The sequence below is a fragment of the Xylocopa sonorina genome, chromosome 1, assembly GCF_050948175.1.
Source record: "Xylocopa sonorina isolate GNS202 chromosome 1, iyXylSono1_principal, whole genome shotgun sequence".
In the NCBI taxonomy this organism is placed as follows: Eukaryota; Metazoa; Arthropoda; class Insecta; order Hymenoptera; family Apidae; genus Xylocopa; species Xylocopa sonorina.
In genome coordinates, this window is record NC_135193.1 from 18258322 (window position 1) to 18276879 (window position 18558).

The window sequence follows — 18558 nt, forward strand, 5'->3', positions numbered from 1 at the left end:
ACGTACCCCGGAAGGTGATAGATTTTCCGGTTCGGTTCACTCGAACGCGTGACGCGTGCTAATTATTCACGGCGCTCTATTATCTAATTTCCTCGATAGAAAATGAACGACTCGAGGAAGAGCAGTCGGCGTTAATCTCTGCCGCTGGAAGTTAAACAGATATCCCCGGCTCGATTTGATAGCGGATCGCAATTACGCCGGGCGTATCGCGCGAGCCATCTAATATCGAATGCTCCGCGAAGAATGCGGGCTGAACTTTCTCCGGCGGCACATAATGCGTTATATACGGTTTATCGCAAGAAACGCCGGCAATACGGCGCTGGAAACTATGATCGATCATCGGTTCCAGCGGAACGGACAAGCGCCTGGTTCCAATGCCAGGTTATACGCTCGAGCGGCCGTTTTACGCTAAAGTTGGCACATCGGCTTGGCAAATGCAGGTTATTCAATCGTGCCGCGATCGATGCGATCTCGCGTCGGTCCGATCTATCTGTCTCTCTCTCTCTCTCTATATATATATATATCTCTCCCCCGCGCTCTGTTTCGATTATTTTCGGGTTGGAGAGGGTGGAACAGACGTAAGTCGGGACCGTCGACCTTTCCAGGCATCCTCCGATAATCGGATAAACGGGGCCGGAGTGGCCTGGCTCGCGTAATTGCTCGATCAATTTTCTTGCAATCGCGCGCGCGTAGCGGCGTGTAACGCGGTTACGCCCCGAGGAAATCGAGAAATGTTATTCGAACGGTTCGCGGGCCCTCTCCCGCTCACGGGCAGGCCCGACCGCCCCGTTTCCTACGGCCAATTTGAATACAGATGGACACGCGGCGATGTTATTAAGTCGATGCAGGAATTCCCGGCGTTCCAACCCCATCGTCGTACCCGGGAGTCGATCGAACCCAAGTTTCGCGTCGTACAATAGCTGACACCGGTAAGAGGATTCCGGTAGTCGGATCGCGAGTGGAATTGCAAAGGGACGCCGCTACCCCGTCCTCCGACTGATTGATATACGCCCGTCGTTCCTTCGTTTATACGTAACCGAAGAAACTGGCCGAAGAGTCGCTCTGAAGCTGACGGCGCAATTTATTCTCTCGTTCGAGCGTTAATCGGTGACGGGCCGCCGGGCATTTTCATTACCGCCCAAGTAGGATGCGAGAGAGCGGTTCGCGGTGAACGATATTAAAACGAAACGGACTTAACGCTGGCGCAAACACCGCGCGGCGTTTCCTGCGGCCTATTAAACGCGCTATGAAAAACAATGCCCCACCGATTTCACAGGATAACGCAAGCTCCGGCGGCTATAGCCGTAAAAATTTCATTCCGATTTACGTCCGATTAAACGAGCATCGTACCCGCTAACAATAATATCCGCGCGTCTCTTCTCGCGGCGGCCCCCGTTCGCTCCAATTCCGACGAATTCAATCTACCTAACCGGAGACCGACCCCTCGACCAGAACGCGATATCTGCATAGATATTTCCACGTCACGGAAACGTATCACCGATCGCTTGGTCAATGCTGGAACAAATTAGACGCCAGGTGTAGACCGCGCGACACGCGCCTCCTCCGCTCGACGGTTCGCGCGAAACACGAGAGAGAGAGAGAGAGAGAGAGAGTTATTTCCGCCGAGTCGGCTGTCGCGCGGAAGTTTCAGCGAAAACGAAGGATGTTTCGTTGTTTCGGTTTACGAGACCGAGAGCACGGCCGCTCTGGTGCGTGGAATGCGCGCAGCAGGCTCCTCGCGTGCCGCGTTACACGGCCACGCGTATTTATTCGCGCCGTGGAACACGCGTACACGTACGGTGGCTTTACGAGCCCGCGGCTCCGTACACGGCAGCCACCGTTATCCGGGTTAACTGCGCTCTGAACGCGATTTACGCTGATCGCGATGTACGCGTCCCGCGGACGTTCGACGGGTAACGCAGCGCGCCGCTGATACCGTCTATCCGACGTCGAGAACTGCTGGGACCCGACGCGCGTACACACGCCCGCCCCGATATAAACGTTTCACGGCTTGTTATCGACCGGCCGCGAGAGACTCGAACCGTCGATTCAAGAGCCGGCCCGTGTTTTCGAACTTGCCCCCGCTTTCAGCTCCGATTTCACCCAGTTCTCTACTTAAAGTAGATTATTCCGCCGGAAAGTTTCCCAACGGGCACCCCCCGTATCTGAATTCCGGGTAAACATCGATTTTTCCGATTCGTCGTTGCTCGTCGCACGCGATAGACGCGTCGCTCTTGCTGTTCGAAAAACGAAAAATGCTCCCCACAGAGATTGGGAAGTTTGAATCTAACAAAGTGTTACCGATTATGCATATTCGGTAATTACGACCGAAATCGCGTGGAATCGAGGAAACCCTCGGCATCGAGTAGCCCCTGCGCCAAGTCTGTTTCACTCCAGGGGAACGTAAATGAAGGTACACAGTCAGGGCGGATGAAGAAGATGCTGACAACGAGCCAGTGTTCTTGTCAGTTACCACGAACCGGAGGATTTCCTTCTGCTGGTTCAGCGGATCGTGCTCCACGAGCACCGCGTCGCGTTACAACTCCCTTTCTTCGAGTTCCGCGACCGTAAGTCACCTCTCTCCCTCTTCGCTGGTGATCTCTTTCGAGGTCGAGTACCGTCCCCGGCGATTCGCCCGCGTCGCGTTTACCACCTTCTCTTCGCCGTCGTCGTCGTCGCAGCGACGACACGTTCGCGGGGCAACCCCAGACACTCTTCTCGTGTCCCGCCTACGACGTTGGTGCGGCACGGGAGACAATGGTCGCGCGACAGAGAAACGAGGTTCGACGGGGTATCCCCCAGGCTGACGCATCAAGCAGAGGCGACGCGAGCCGATTTTACTCGATCGTAAAGGATCGTTCACGATACGCCCCCAAAGATTGATTCGACCTCCTCGCGCACGCCACCTCGGGATTAACGCCCCGACGCATACGCGCGGCGATCGGCCAAGGTTCTCCTCGGAAATCGCCGCGCTAACGAAAGGGTTAAACACTGTGCAGTTACGTAACCGAAAGCTGCGCACAGTGGGAGCGACGACGTAAATCTTCGCGTGCCGTCAGCCGTTACCGGGTTGTATAATTTAACGGCATCGAGCCGCGTAAAAAGCCAGGGGCTGGATCCCGGGGAAAGAAAGAAAAAAAGCGGCCGCGAGACTCGAGCCGGATGTAAATTTCTGTTTTTTCTGAAAGTAAACCGATTAATAGAGGCGGGGCGTGGGTCGTTTTATTCTCGTCATCGCTTTGCCTTCCTCCTTTTCAGCCGGCGCTTCGCGTGCAAAATCAATACCGGATTCGCAATTTATTCGTTCCAACACGAACGCAACAGATGCCAGCTAACAGTCCGGGAAGAAGTAAAGCGTTTTAACGGGTACATTTTGTGCAACACGGAGGACACCCGTGCATAGAGATAGTACGTATACGCGATAATATCGCATATATATACATATGATATATATACACGTAGACGTAGAAACGGGAGGTGTTTCTAAAACAACCGAGCCAACTTCGAGGCGGTATTCTATTCAACTCCGGATTGAGGCGAAGTTCTATGAACGCGGAGAGTCGCGAAGGCTTCCGGTTCTAACTTACGCTCGGGCTTTATCCGCGAAGAAAAGAGTTCCCGTAGAATACTTTTCAAGTTCTCCCGCCCCCGTTCGGAAACTGCCGTTAAAAATACTCCACGGCCGTCTCTATCTCTTCCCGGGGAATGTTACGTTTCGTATCGGGGCCGGTTTCGGCGTTAAAAAATTGTCTCGCTATTTCCAAGTTTATCGCCAGCGCAGGAGACGAGAAAACTTTTAAATGGCCGCCATCTGTTCGGACGAACAGGCGGGTGGACGTAGGTGATACGCGTACATGGTCGAGGTGTTATACGGCTGTGCGAATAAATCGGTAGCGAGGCAGCGGCTCGGTTCCGTCCTAACGAGACCTCGACGAGGGTTGATTTAATTTTCAGCTGGCCAGAGAGCCTCTTCGATGCGAAAGCTCGCAATCACCGGGGGTAATATCCAGGCGACCCTCGCGGATGCCGTGACGGACGTGACTCGCGGAACGGGAAATACGGGAAGTCGGGAGATTTGCGGCGAAATAAAATATCCCCGTCTATTGTGCCCGCGAGACGACCGGAGAAAATAACGTGGAATCGTATAGCAATGACGCGGCGATAATAGAAGGGAATACGAGCGTATTCGCAACAAAAGCAGCTCTTCTTATCGTCCTTGCGAACACCATTAGCGTATCCGTGGCGTCGCGTTCCTACCGCCGCGCCAGGGTATTTTTGGTACGGCTATGCATCCCATTACTCGAGAAATTCTTGGCAAAGTAATTTAATGTCACCGAGTCGCGCTCGGTGGCAATCTTAATCAATTTCACAGCGCGCGCGACACATTCTAACGAAAACATCGACGACGCTCTACGACGGTTTACGAAACGGCGGTGGTATGCGAGGCCGCGGTTTGTCCCTCCGAATTCGCTCCCCTCTGCTCCATTGATGCGCTGCGCATACGCTGCCTTTCTTCCTCTAATGAGTTGCCGTTTACGGACGAGGAGTTATTCCGGCGTGTACGCCTGTACAGCGGAGAAATTCTCCAGCGAGATCATCCCCGCGTCCATTGTCGTTTACATCGAAAGCTCGATACGGAGTGTACGATCTAGTATGTTCGGGCGTGGCATCCGCGGCTTGGATACGAGTTCCGCATCCAACTCGCGTGGAATACACGTATTGCGTTCACGTGAACGTGGAACGAACCGGGGACAAAGTCATCGGATGAAAGACGCTAGAAAGTTGGTACGCCTATTCGAGATGCACCTGGTGCGCACGGTATACACCTCCGGCGGCGGCATATTTCTGCATTCGTAGCCCGTGGCACCGATCTAATATAAAAGACTAATGTAATATGTATTCGAATGTACGTGCCGCGCAACGAGCGTAAGCAAAGTGCAGGTCTTAACGAGGTCTTGTCGAGTCTGATTTAATTTTCAGGACACGGAGGGATTCGACTGATAATGCTCGCTCGGTTGCGGACGAGAACTGCAGCTGGTGCGGCGAACGGGTCGTTGGTTATGAGTTTCCCGATAGAAGGAGGGAAAGGAAAGAAGAGAGAAGAGAGGAGGAGGGAAAAAGAGTAGAAATAACACTGATTACCGTGTTGGTTTGTACAATAATTATATCGAATAATTATCATAATTAACGCGACATTGTTGTTAATACACGCGTCCCTGTGTCGGCAAACAACAGCGTGCGCGTTAATAAGCTTTACGTGGCACTAATAACGGGGTAGATAATTATAAGCGAATCCATCAAATTATTGCTCGTTAACGCGGCAACTAATCTACCACGCTTCCTTTTATTCGCGGTGGACGCGACAAGGGGACAAATTGCCGACGTCAAAAGCTTAACGAATTATCTATGCGAATCTAGATTTATTACCACGGCTACTTGTAGATTCATACCGGGCTCTCGGCGGAGGACTGGTTACACACCGTTCTGGCCGCATCTAAATGCGCTCTCTGGCCGGTGTTTCGCGTTTGCATTCAAACCGGGAGCTAAGTCGGAAGCGTGTTTACACGCGCCATCGCTAAGTGGACCAGCCGAGTGACCAATCCTAACGAGGCCTCGTTTGCGGCCTGATCTAATTTTCCAGATGCGAGGGCGTTCGATGGAAAGCTTACGGTCAACCGGTGGGGATCCTCGACGGAGGGTGAAACAACCCTCCGGAGAAGGAGAGGAAAAAGAGAGAGAGAGAGAGAGAGAAAGAGGGAGGCGAAAGCGCGGAGAGAACGGGTTTCTCCACGGAAAAGATCAGCTCTGGTCGGATCAGCGCAATTTAAGAGCCCGCAGTCTACGCTCGTGCACAAACTTAATCCGTCCGATGCACGGAATGCGAAATGACGGAAACTGTCCTCCTGTATATCCATCTCGAGAAATGGGGTTTCTCCGTAGCGAGCATTCCTACAGACTTTACAGCCGGATATTTGTTTTTCCGGCCTGAATGCTGAACACCCCGGCGAATGAAGTATTCATAACGGAAAGGGGGGCCGATGTACACGAACGGGGGAAGAGAAGCGTTCCTTCCGCGAGAAAGTTAATTGGACGGTGGTGAAAGACGCCGCGCTGGTCCCAACTTCAATCGTTCCCCGGCACGACGAGTACACGATTAATTTCACCAACCTCTACTACTCGTTCCCCGTCAACTTTAGATTAAGCTCGGTCAGACTCGGTTCGAAAAATCGATCCGCGCGGCTCTATCCACGACCGATAAAGGTAAACCGTCCGCGTTAATCCACCGCTGCTGAATCCCAGCGAAAGAAAACGACGACGGGGAGGATGGTGGGACGCGTCGACGCGTCGAAGCGCCGGTTGAATCCGAATCCCCGTGTATGTCTGAATTACACGAGTCAAATGGAAACGAGGAAAATAGACGGACGCCGTGGAGAGGGAGCCGAGTGGCAGATCGTCAGCCAGATATTGGACAGATGTCGCGTTGAATGTGCAAATGTACGAACGAACGCGAAGCAGAAACTGGAACAAGAATCAAGAACGTAGACGCGACAGACACAGGGGCACGCGCGTGCATACGTTCGTAATCCGACGCGGAGGCACGACACGGGTACCTACAACCTGGACTCCTGACGTGCACTGGTAAACGCGCTATCGTGCAATCGGTACGAGACAGATCGTAGCTGGTGCGCTTCGGGGAAGTAATTACCAAAGCTTTGAACGAGGCGAACGATCGCAGAAACCCGTCTGTCGCGAATCGTTCCATTCACAGAGTCGGCCTTTACCGGTCGCCAGAGAAGAAAGAAGGCGAAACGATCCCGGGAGTACCGTGCGCCCGCGTGGCTGGCTATCGCGGAATAATTGATTGTTCGCGAACAAGAGAAGTACCGTATAATAATTCTTCGGGGGCCATAACCCGTCATAAAACTACAGCGATACGAATGAAACTAATTTAACTACCGCTCCCCGTTAAGTCGACCGCGCCGCGGTGTTTCTCCTTTTCCCGTTCGATCGATCCGGAAGATCTTCGCGTAACGGTGCCACCGGGTAGCTCGAGACGGCCCGTACCTTATTTCGCCGACTCGATTTCACCGGCCGCTCTATTCATTATCGATCTCTGCGGTTGAAAACCGAGAAATTAAATCACCCGCGGCGACTTCTGAATATCCGCGTCGATTCCTCTCTTAGGCTGTAGCTACTACCATTCAATTATCGAGTAAGCGAAAAGCTCGCCGGGTCTGGTACGTAGCCGCTTCGCGTGTACCGTTGCGTCGTAAAATGTTTCATCCCGTCGTTTACCTTTTTCTCCCTTTTGTCCATCTCCGACTTACCCGACTTTATCCGCCGCACGGCTCCACGCTTTGCCGTCCCGAAACCGTTTTCTCCGTCCGACCGCCCTCGCTTTGACCCGAGCCACCGTAGAAATACACGGATGCGGACACACGAACACGCGTGGCGCGCATATGCACGCACGTCCGGTATGCGCGCGATCGTGCGCTAGATTCGCGACTTCCGTGTTCCCAAGACTCCGCCAACGTTTATGCGCGCACATACCGCAACGATCGATGTCGACGAGAACACGGGACGACGCTGCAAAACGGGAGAAAAGTGACGAGGAAACGCGACGAGAACGATCCTCGAATGGAGTCGATACAGCCTCGGTATCGCGCACTCCCGCGGTTCTCTTCTATGATCGACCACGCGCGCGTACGACCTCGCGCTCGTTCCAATTAATAAATTCTCGAGTAGCTCCACCAGGAGAATATTAACCATCGATTCGTATGCACGAGCTCTCGCTCTATGATTTTGCCATGAATTTTCTTCCGCATGCTTCGAGGCGCGGAAAGAGAGAACCGGTGGCAGTAGACAGTTTAAACGCAATAAAAGCACGGACGCGTTTTATCCCAGCGCTATCCGACGGAAAATTAATGGGTCACGACTGTTCGCCTGCCTGGAAAGTTTCGGTGGGAAACGTTGGGAACAGCCACGTTTCCGAAAACGCAACTTCGTCCGAGAAGTCATTAACGCGACTACTGGCCGAAGTTACAGAGGCGAAGGGAGAGAATCACCGTTGCGCTGCGCTCCCGGGGTGAGTTCTCGACTGCGTCCCCCATAAATCTACGGCAGGAGACGCGCAGCGGAATTCGTACGGTTTTCGACGTAATTCTCAGGATACAGGGACGATCCACGGCTACGGGAATCGAGCGCGGCCGCAAACGGGGACCAATTGGATCGCGAGGACCGACGTGGAATAGGAAAAACGCCGGGGAACCCGACGTTTTACGAGCTCGACGCACTCTCCGGTTTTCCCGCGGCGTGGCAAGTTCGCGACATTATGCATTCGGTAACTTCGAAACGATTCGACGCGCAACGACGCGGCATCGCCACGGTTTAACAAATAATGCCAGGGACGGTTACACGCGGCTGGGAAACGTGTCCCGAGCGATACGCTCGCCCTATGAAAATTTAATACGACCCGACGTATTTAAAGGAACAAGCTTACGAGTTTTCGCGGCGCTACGATAACGAGCCCGCCGCCGGTGGACGTTTTATCATACATCGAGTTTAACCTAAGTACTTTCCGAACTCGGAATTCCCCCGTCGGAACACGCTTGCCGGCTAACCTTCCAGGCATATTAAAAAAGTTTCTCCCTTGGAATTCGACGGAAGGCATTTTCAATCGGCGTCCCTTCCGATTCGATGTATTCTCTAATTAAAAAATTCCGCGCGATATCAAACTGGTCGGTCTCGTCGATCCGTTACAGGGCCACCCTCCTCGAGAATCGTTCCGCGCGAGCGAAGAAGGGGCGAGCAACGATACTCGTCGAATCCGATCTTGGCTCCCGCCGGTTCTCGCGAAACGACCGTCGCGAACATTTTACAATATAATCGTGTGACCGTGGAGAGGATCTCTCGCGGAGAACAGAGGCGAGGAGGAAGAGAGAAGAGGCGCGAGAAGAAGAAAAAAAGAGGAAAAAAGTGAAAAGCAGGGTGAAAGGAGAACAGAAGAGGTGGTCTGAGTGGACTGCCGTCGGCACTCACGACGTTATAGTGGTACTCGCTTCCACCCCCGTTCGCGAGGCCGACTGCGAGCCGGCAGTCTCGTCTCGAGTGTCCCACGGAACTCGCGACACAAACGACCACGTCCTGCGTCGCTGTTCCCGTCCCACCCTCGCTGCTCTCTTATCACCGGTGGCCTCGCTGTTACTTTGACCCAACCGGCGGAGGTTTCTTTGACGCGATCGCCTAATAGTACGTCTCCGTGGGGGTGGAAGAAATAATTTCGTGGCATCTCGCGTCCCGTTTCGTCGCGTCGCTTCATCGTCTCGTAAGACACCCGAGGGTGGCGATTCGGTTGTATACACGCGTAGCCCACGAGACGCCGAACGAACACGATGTAGAACGCGTTTGCTAATCATGGAACGCAGCGAGTTCTATTTTCGACGCCCCATTTGCATCTCGGATGATACCGTAATAGCGCGGCGTCCGCTTATTGCAACATACAACGGATCGCGTCGGTGGTATTTCTCCCCGTTCGCACGGTATTTTCATCGCGAGTGACGGCGAGATGATCATTCGTTTCATCGCTACTAGAGACACACGAGCGACGTGTTCCAAGGGAGGTGTCCCCCTCGCCCCGCGCGCCGAGGACGCGCGTTAAGCAACCGGGAGAACGGAACAGCCAACCCTGTCTCCCGTCGCTACTTTACGCGTCGCGTATAATATGTAAATAACACGGTGCACGCTAACTAGACCCGTCTTCCGCTTTTCTATACCTAACAGAACGCGATCGATGTTCCGCGTAGCTGCAACAACATCCACGGGGAAAGAATACGCGCGCGTACATGCATGTACGCTGCTACGTACCCGCTGGCTGCTTCGACATGACTAATGGCCGGCGAGAGGGAAAAACTGGCTTAAACTCGTGTTTCCTTCTTTTGACTTATTACCCTCGCATCATCGAGGATGCTGCTGGCGTGCGCTCCTGCCGTGCTCTCTTAGCCGCTCAGCAGATAAGATCGCTCTACCCTTCAACCCTCTGTTCGAAACAGGAAAAAAAAGAAAAAACAAGAAGAGGAGGAAAAAACGCGGGGACCGAGGTTTTTCACGTCGGTTCCCAGGTCTAGCGGAGCAGTTCGAGCCGCTCTCGATATTCCCAGGCGACGAGAAACTTCTCGAGCCGAGAGAGCCAGGCACGCAAGATGCACAGCTGAATTCCCCCGCGATCCCCGTCAATTTTCGCAATTGAAATTGCACGAGTTACACCCCCCCTAGGAAACGTGTGGATTTTATCGTACGGGTTGGGGAGCAGCGATAATCACTACCGGTTAATCGATCGCGTTATTGTTTAAAGGACAAGTTAGTAGGTGGAACGAGAGCCGTGAAAGCGAGCAAGAAACAGGGAGGCTGAGCAACTTCGCTCGTATACCGTGTCTCGTGCCGCGAGTTACTCGGCCCAACTTCGAGGACACGGTAACAAGGTAATGTACATGCTGTTCGCGTGTTTCAAGACGCGCTGCCCTGTTCCCGTATTATCGCGGCTAATTGAGTTACAACCGCCGTGCTCGTTGTTATTATTAATTAATATGGCCATTAATTAGAGGGAACGCAGATAGCGGCCGATCGAACTTTCGCTGGGGCTCGTCCGACCTGAACGAACCGTGTCGCCCGGTAATCGAGAACCAGAACGTACCCTGCTCGTTCCTGCGCGGAATCTACTCCGTGCCGCGCGATGTTTATCTTTCCAAGGGGGGAGGGGACAGAATTCGGTTTAACGGTAAGAGAGGGAAGAAAATTGCTTCTACGCCATTATGCTTGGTTAAAAGGCGAGCTACCACGGTACGACGCGTCGCAGGGGGATACACGTATAACACCGATAGGGACACGTCGAGGAACAAGTCGATCGAGCTGTTGTCTCGCGGCGGGTGCTAACGTCGAACTTCGGGAGCACGTTAACGAGATAATATACAGCCCGTGCACGTCTATGGTGCTGGAAGCCTGTTATTCGTATCACCGGTGAGCGCACTGCAGCGAATAACTCGGTTACCAGCCCGGTGTGCACAGGTACCGCTGGCTGGCTGGCTGGCTGGCTGGGACACACGCGAAACTGCGATACGGTGTCGTCGACACTGAAACGCGATTTAAATTTTGACACACCCCGTGCGAATCGACGTCCCTTCGTGGAGGTTCGAAAATTTCGAAGGGACCGCGCTGGTAAAAGTGGGACCTAAACTGGTCGTACGGCTTGGGAAGCAGCAGCCGCGACGAGACGCCGATGGAAAACGACACCGTGCCACGATGCGACGCAGACACGGAATCTCGCGCGAAAAGATGGAAACGGAAGGAGGAATCACCGAGCGAGACGGGTATCAGAACGCGATCCGGGTGGGTAACGTTACCGCAAAACACCGGCCACCCGATATCGAGAGAGTGGATCCGCGGCCGCAATCTGGAACGGTTAATCACGCTGCTTGAGCTCGAATTTAATGTCGCATTATGCTACTCCCGTGGCTGGCGCTTCGAGTTCCGAACGCGGGCCCAGTTGAGCGTGGAGAACGCATCGGGGACTGCGGAACGTAATCGGATGGACGTCGGATGGGAACGCGTCGGCCGACAGCCGGCGGTCCTATTAAACGACCGCTGAAAAGGTATCGACGTTGCAAATCAGATTTTCGCGGACGCGCGTCGTTGAATACACGGATCGTGCGATGCATATCGGCCGGGTTTTTGAAACCGCATTACCGGTTGCCGCGACGAGTGGACGAGCGAGCCTGAAATTTCGTGGGAAAATCTACGGGCGCAATTCCTGAATTAACGCCGTTACTCTATTTCTCTCTCTCCCTCCCTCCCTCTCTCCGTTAGTCACGCTAGAATGGCGCAGCCACGCGTTCCAAAGTTCGATTCGCTGTACGATAGAAATCGACAAAGTGGGAATCTTAGCTCGTACACGGAGCTCTGTGATTCAAAGCGGTTTGACTTAGCCAGTCTGATAACGTTCACGGGAACTGTATCTGATCGAAGCGGATTTAACGTTGCTGCTGGCTGACGCTTAAGACTCTCGAGGCAGGCTCGCTCGAGGCCCGATCCGACAGACTCGCTAAACACAAGCCGCTTGCAGCGTCTCCGAGCCGCGGAAGAAGCATTCGCGTAACGATCTCTACGACAACCGCAAAGCCCCGATACCGGCGTACGTATAGCGGGGTCTCGAGCTGGCACCGATTCGCCTCTGAATTCGGCTACAAAGACAGGCGAGGAGAAGGCTCGCGTTTGGCCGAGAGAAACGTACCCGTTCGAGTCTGCTCGTACCTCGATAATCGCACGCGGTCGATCGCGGGGTGTCCCCGGCGACCCAGATTCATTTCCAGCTCTATATACCGTAGGTGCGTGTAGACAGGGAGTCAAGTGCGATCGATCCCACTGGCATAAGACGCTTTAACCTAAGTCTCTTAGCAAGAGTGTATGCATTTCAATGGTACGAACGATCGCCCCGGTGCCGCTGCGACTTGGACGCCCCTTTAACGCCCGACCTATATTCCTCGAGCGACGCTTCGCCAGCCAAGAAACGAACGTGGCCACCGTAGTCTCTCGTCGCCTCTATCGGAGGCACAATGCGACACGTTCCGTTTCTCTCGCGAGCAGCTCTACACGACCTCTCCCCGTCGAACGAAATCCGCTTTAATGCGGATGCTCTCGATTTTCGATAAACCGCGAACCACGCGAAAGAAGTTGCCGGACGGTCTGGCACGAATACGCCGTGCCGCGGAATATATAGCCACCGGTATCCATAACAACGATTACCTTTTGCGGGCAATCGATTTATTTTCAAATCTGTCAGAGAGGCGCCGCGCCGGCCGGGCCCGGGTTCGCGATATTTCAGTAACCGTTCAGAGATCGAAATAGGCCGTTAATGTTTAATCGGCCCCGGGCATGCGGCGCGAAGGGAAACTATGAATAAAAATATCGTTTCCCGCGGTTGCTTTCACGCTGGACCGATTCTGTCCAAACGTTGCGCGCAAATTAAACTGATTCCGGCAGCGAGAGCCGGGCAATGGAGCGGTTTGTTGTATTACCGTGCGAACTACCCCATTCGGCAACGCTACGCGGGTACAACACGGTATAGTAAAACGGAGGGAAGGGGAAGGGTGACGCCAGTGGGTTGCAGGGCTTAGAGGGTTGCCGAGCGGGTGTAACAGGGAGGGTGACGGGTGAAACTGCGGCGTATCTCCACGGGAGAATTTTCCGAGGAGCTGCACGCGTCCTCGTACGCGGGGGTAAACGTAACGTCGGCGCAATTTTCTCAGCCGTCGGTTCGCGGCGGCACGAGGGAATGCATTCTTTCGTCTGGATTCTGGAAATACCGCGACGTCGACCGCGTTTCCATTCGAACTTGAGATCAGCGTTCCCGTTTTCCGCGGAACAGTTGAAAACTACGGGATCGAACGACGAACGCTCGCCACCGCCCACCAGCGCGTTTTCGTCCGCTTTTTATCGCGCGATACCGGTAGATAACGTCGATCGCGGCAATCAAAGAGTGTATCGATCTGCGGTGGTTTTCAATCTGGACAGAGGAGACAGATAGGTACGGTACGCGCGATATCGGATTCATTGGTGGAATCGTGGCGTCCAACTCCGGTGTTTAAGCCCCCGAATCGTGGCGCTCGTTACACTCACTCCCCGGGTGCATTAATCATGACGGGGGTGGCCATAAAGTTTGGCATCGCGTGCGCGTGGATTCCGGTCCCAACGGATGAACCGAAAAGTCGCCCCGTGATCCCTGGCTCGCGGCACGCGAGAATGCGACACGAGAAAATGGAAATCGATAAGTAAATACGAGCCGGGCACGGCGCGGAAGTTAATTCGATTAGGCGAAGCGCGCGGGATACGAGATCAAACGTGTTTTAGATCCCCCCCGCGCGGGTAACAAGCTTAGGGAATGCATACGAAACGGCGGGCTTTGCGCGCCGTTTGTTCGCGATGCCCGTGCGAATATCCGCGACACGGCCCGCGAAACGTTTACAGGACAAGCACGGAAAAAGCATTCCACCATTCGATACGCGGACTCCGTGTTCGTTCGAATCGGATATGGGTATCTCGTGGCCAGAGAGATCGATTTCAAATAAAGTGGAGATGGCTGAGAGATAGAAGAAAGAGAGAGAGAGAGAGAGACTGTGCTATTATATTTGACTTTCGGCTTTCCTCCCACGTTCGCCAGGTATCCTCGATTTCACTGTGCCTCGTCGCAGCCAGCCTCTCGGATACCTACCTCCGAAACGATTTCTTCCTCGTTCTCGCGATACGAAACGACGTGTCGGGAAAGAACGTTCCCCTAAACCCTGGGATTAAAACGAGGAAAAACCGTTCCCATGGTGTATCATATTTTCCGGTCAGTATCACGAGGGGAAAGAATACAAATTTCCACCGGCGCTGCACGCCGGCACCGCAGCTGTCCATATTATGCCAGCGGGTGGATTTCGCGTACGAATAGGAGCAGCAGCCACGAATAAAAACCGAGAGGACAAAGCCTGTATCGCGTGGAACACCTGCTCCGCTTCCACCATCCGAGGGATAACGCGTCCCGGATGAGAGGTACGGTTGTCTTTCAACAGGGTTTCCGTGTAGCTCACCTTATGTACCCATCTCTACCTACCTACACACCTTCCTACCTATACCTCTCCGTCCCCTGCCTCTCGCTGGCTCTTTAGAGCTCGTTACAACGGTCGAGATCTAGCCAGGCCACCAAAGACCCTGTAAAAATCATTCGACTTCGTTGCCAGGACGACCCACCACCGTGTATCGCGAGATCCGAAGAAAGACCCCCGAGCCTGGCTCACCGTGCCGCGGTCGATCGAGCTTACCCCAGGTTATTTTTTTCTGTACACCGTTACGCTGTCGAAGTGATTCTCCTCGGGAATATAGTCCAGATTACGAGCAACAATGAGAGCCGTGGGGTTCGCGTACGAAGGGACGAAGCGTTCTGAGCCTCGGAGGGGTGAGATTCCTCGAGCGTAGCGTCGTTTCATCCCGGCCGAGGATCGAAGATAGCAAGTTCCCTAATTATTTCAACCACTTGAAAGTTTAAAGCGACTGTTACGAGGCGACGGTGGCGTTCAACGGGACAACGGGGAGGGATTCCGTCGTAAACTTCAGTTTGGAAGTGAAAATTGACAGGGACGCGAGGTGGACGGTTTAGAGCGGGTAACAAAGATAACAGATCAGAGAGCAGCTCGTGCCGGAGACGTTCTCAATTCATCTCGACGGGCGCGATAGCGAAATAACAACGTCGCGGCGCACCTGGGGCGGGAGTAGATCTTTGTTAAAGTTTAAGCAAGGAAGACTAGCGCGAATTTTATTTGACACCTGATGAATGTGCTCGTGCCACGAAAAGGTAATGAGAATTCCTAGATCGTGCGCGAGTCAAGTATGAAGTATTACTTGTACGGATAATGAAACGGAAAGGAGGAAGGAGGGTGCCGGTGGTGGAGCGTGGGTGGCGGATCGACGGAACAGCTCGTTACACCCCACCGCGGAAATGGACATTTTCAGTGAAAACAAATAGGTCGCGGGAGTTGAGAAGTTAGTTGCTCGGATGATACGCGCGTCGTAACATTGTACGGCGATGAATCGAGCGCGGAAATCCTGACGTATCGAAGGAAAATTCATTCCCCATTAACGTTTTTACACGTGTCGAGTGTTCCTTGGGGTTCCTTTGAACGGAGCGAAACAATTTGTATCGCAAAACTGTGGAATTTTCGGCACGGGGAAAGGACGAAACGCGTACCAAACGGGGATGATAAATACGCTGCATACGTCCGCGCGAAGGTACAAAGGCACGGTGAACGTGAATAAACGTGAATAAAATGCATCAAATAATAGTTCCGTTGAACGATGAATAATGCATGATACAATCTCGAGACGATGGAATACTGAAACTCAAATACGGCATAGCACGCGGTGCAACGGTAATTGATTCGTTACGAGTCTGCGAGCGTTCGATGAATGAAAACTAATATCTACGAAACAAGACGAAGCGGAAGCTTATCTTTGAAGCGCGATTGATGTAACGGGAGTACCATTGAAAAGAATCGAGATATTTCCAGCCGACGTGCCGGCGCTACGCTGCGAGGGAGGAGATGGTAACGAGAGCGAGGGAAATCAACGAGCTGCTTATCCGATTCGAGTTCATTTTCGAGTGTTGAAAATGAACTTGAACGGCACTCTACCGTTCGAGTAGAATATGCGTTCGCTGCCCGATGAGCTCACCGGCACCCGTTTCTCGCGTGCATACGTGGTAAACGCGTACATTCGAGAGGATCACTCGTCGGTTCTGCGAGCGGCGTCAATCGACCTGATTCCTAAAAGGGGATCCCCTCGTTCATCCCGCGACGCGAAAAACCGACCGACGATTGAAAAGCGTCTCGCGCGACTCGCGGAAACTTCGTTTCTTTCGTCCGCGAGCGCGAAACGCGATGAAACGAACCGCTAAACAGCGGGACGCGTCTCGTTTGCGTCTATTGAAAAAACTCCGGGGCAAAACGTTCCGGATACACCGGCGTATCCCGCACTTTTTCCGCTCCACCTTTCGCGGAATATCTCTCTGTATTTAAAGCAAGGACTGCCTGCTCCTCGAGTTCCCGGGTCGAGGGGGGAGAGCACCACAGACGCAAGCTACCCTTCTTTCTTTCCCCTTCCCATTTCCTCTTGTTGCAAAAATTCTCTAAATCAGACGTGGCGCTATCAAAGGCGCAGGGCTTTTAACGGGCGCCTGGTTCGCACCGGACAGAGAAAAGGAGCGTTTCGTCGCTTCCATTTACGGGTGCAGAGGAGAGCCGCGCGAGAGAAAGCGTCGAAGCTGCACGAAGATCCGATCGTTTTCGAAATCGAGCATCGCCGATAGAATTCCGATCGATCGGGCTCGGGGCACGAAGCAATTACAGCAGCCGGCGCGACGTTCGAAGGTAAAGTCGGTATCGAGTACGTGAGGAGGGCTTTTACGATCCTCGGCCCGAGAGGACCGTCACGATCGTAAATGAGATTCGACGAGCATAGCCACCGATAGTTACCCCCTCGTTCAACTCCCCATCGCGCCCCCTTTCGCCGACGATCCTTACGCACGGATGCATCGCGACTGGCCCAGCCGGGGAAAAGGACGGGGTGGTGGTGGTGGTTCCGACTGTACGAACCGGAGATACGACTCGAAAGGACGGACAAGGGAACGGTGGCGGATTACGAGTAAAACCGGCTGCGAGTCAAAGTAGCCGGAAGATGAAGAGGAACCGAAGAACGTAACGAAGGAGTGAGAGAGAGAAACGTTGCGAAGACCGATAGATCGACATTTTCGAGTCGAAGCAAGACGAGGATAGAGGAGGAAGGCGCAAGGAGGAAAGGACACAGAGGACTCGCACGATCGCTAAGAATTTCAGCCATCTGGCGCTACATCGTGCGTCCGTAGGTTTACTCGGTGGCGCCTACCCCACGAGGTCTCCGATAGAAGTAAAAGCAAACAACTTCGCCCGGTCGAATCGTAGCAGAGGGAACGGGAATAACAAAAGAGGAATCGCGTTTCACGATATACCGGTTTCTCGGACAATATTTTCTTACGACACGATCGCTGCCCGATTCCTGGAACAGGCTCGGAACTCGCGTCACGGAGCCTTGAAACGGTCCAAAAACGGAATACCATCGGTGGTTAACACCGGTTAAGAACGAAAGTGGCATCGATTCTCCCTCTCTCTCTCTCTGAATGAATCGAGTCTCAACCATGGCACAGATACGACGCACTTACTCAGCGTGCCGCACGTGCCTGTTGTGCATACGTAATGCGTATTGACACGTCGAGTGACAGCACGCGGACCAAGTCACGCTGCGAGCCACTCGTCGAATCGATACACACTGGAGGGGGACACTCAGGGGGGGACGTCGTTACCGATTAAATCGGAGGAGCGGATCGAATCGTTACGCGTATATACTCGCTATGCGGGGCGAATAAACGCGAGCAAAGATCGAACGAGAAGATGAAGAAGATGAAGAAGATGAAGAAGAAGAAGATCGCAGACTCACCGGCAATGGCGACGAACAGGAAGAATATCCACATATCCATGAGTATACCGGCGAGGCGTAGCTGGAAGTAGCTGGCTGCGTACACGAGCTTGTCCATCACGCTCCTGGATTCATGGTCGTACGTCGGTTGATCAGGTACCTAGGTTCTCTTCTCTCTTATCTCTCTGGTCCGGACAAACCGTTGATTCCTCGTAACGTGACACGGAACAGCACCCACTGGCCGCGAGCGATCGAGTCGCGTAACACTGGCGGAGAGGAAAGTTGATGAACCACCGCGAGCGGAACCCGTGGCGGTCGGTCGTCTCGTGGTGTGTCGCGCGTCGTCTCACCACCGCGGAACGTGTCCTGACACTGTCCTACGGTTACCTACGAGCCTCCCACGGAGCTGGCTCGCATCGTTCGAGCGTTTTCGCGGAGTACTCGTCGTCGGCCGAGCAGTTTTTCGGCTGGCCCGAACGATGCGACTCGAGAGATCAGATGCGATGGGATGCGCGCTGGCCGCCG

The 18558-nt window shown here is 53.7% G+C and overlaps 1 protein-coding gene across 1 annotated transcript in view; it reads right to left on the reverse strand.

Annotated features, from left to right (window-relative positions):
- Positions 1-18174, reverse strand: part of Dtn (transmembrane protein 132C dtn) — a 52009-nt gene extending 33835 nt beyond the window's left edge. Inside the window, exon 1 of the mRNA XM_076909294.1 lies at positions 18055-18174. Coding sequence (XP_076765409.1) covers positions 18055-18151 — 97 coding nt within the window. The 5' untranslated portion in view covers positions 18152-18174. The remainder of the gene's footprint in view (positions 1-18054) is intronic.
- Positions 18175-18558: the final 384 nt, after the last annotated feature.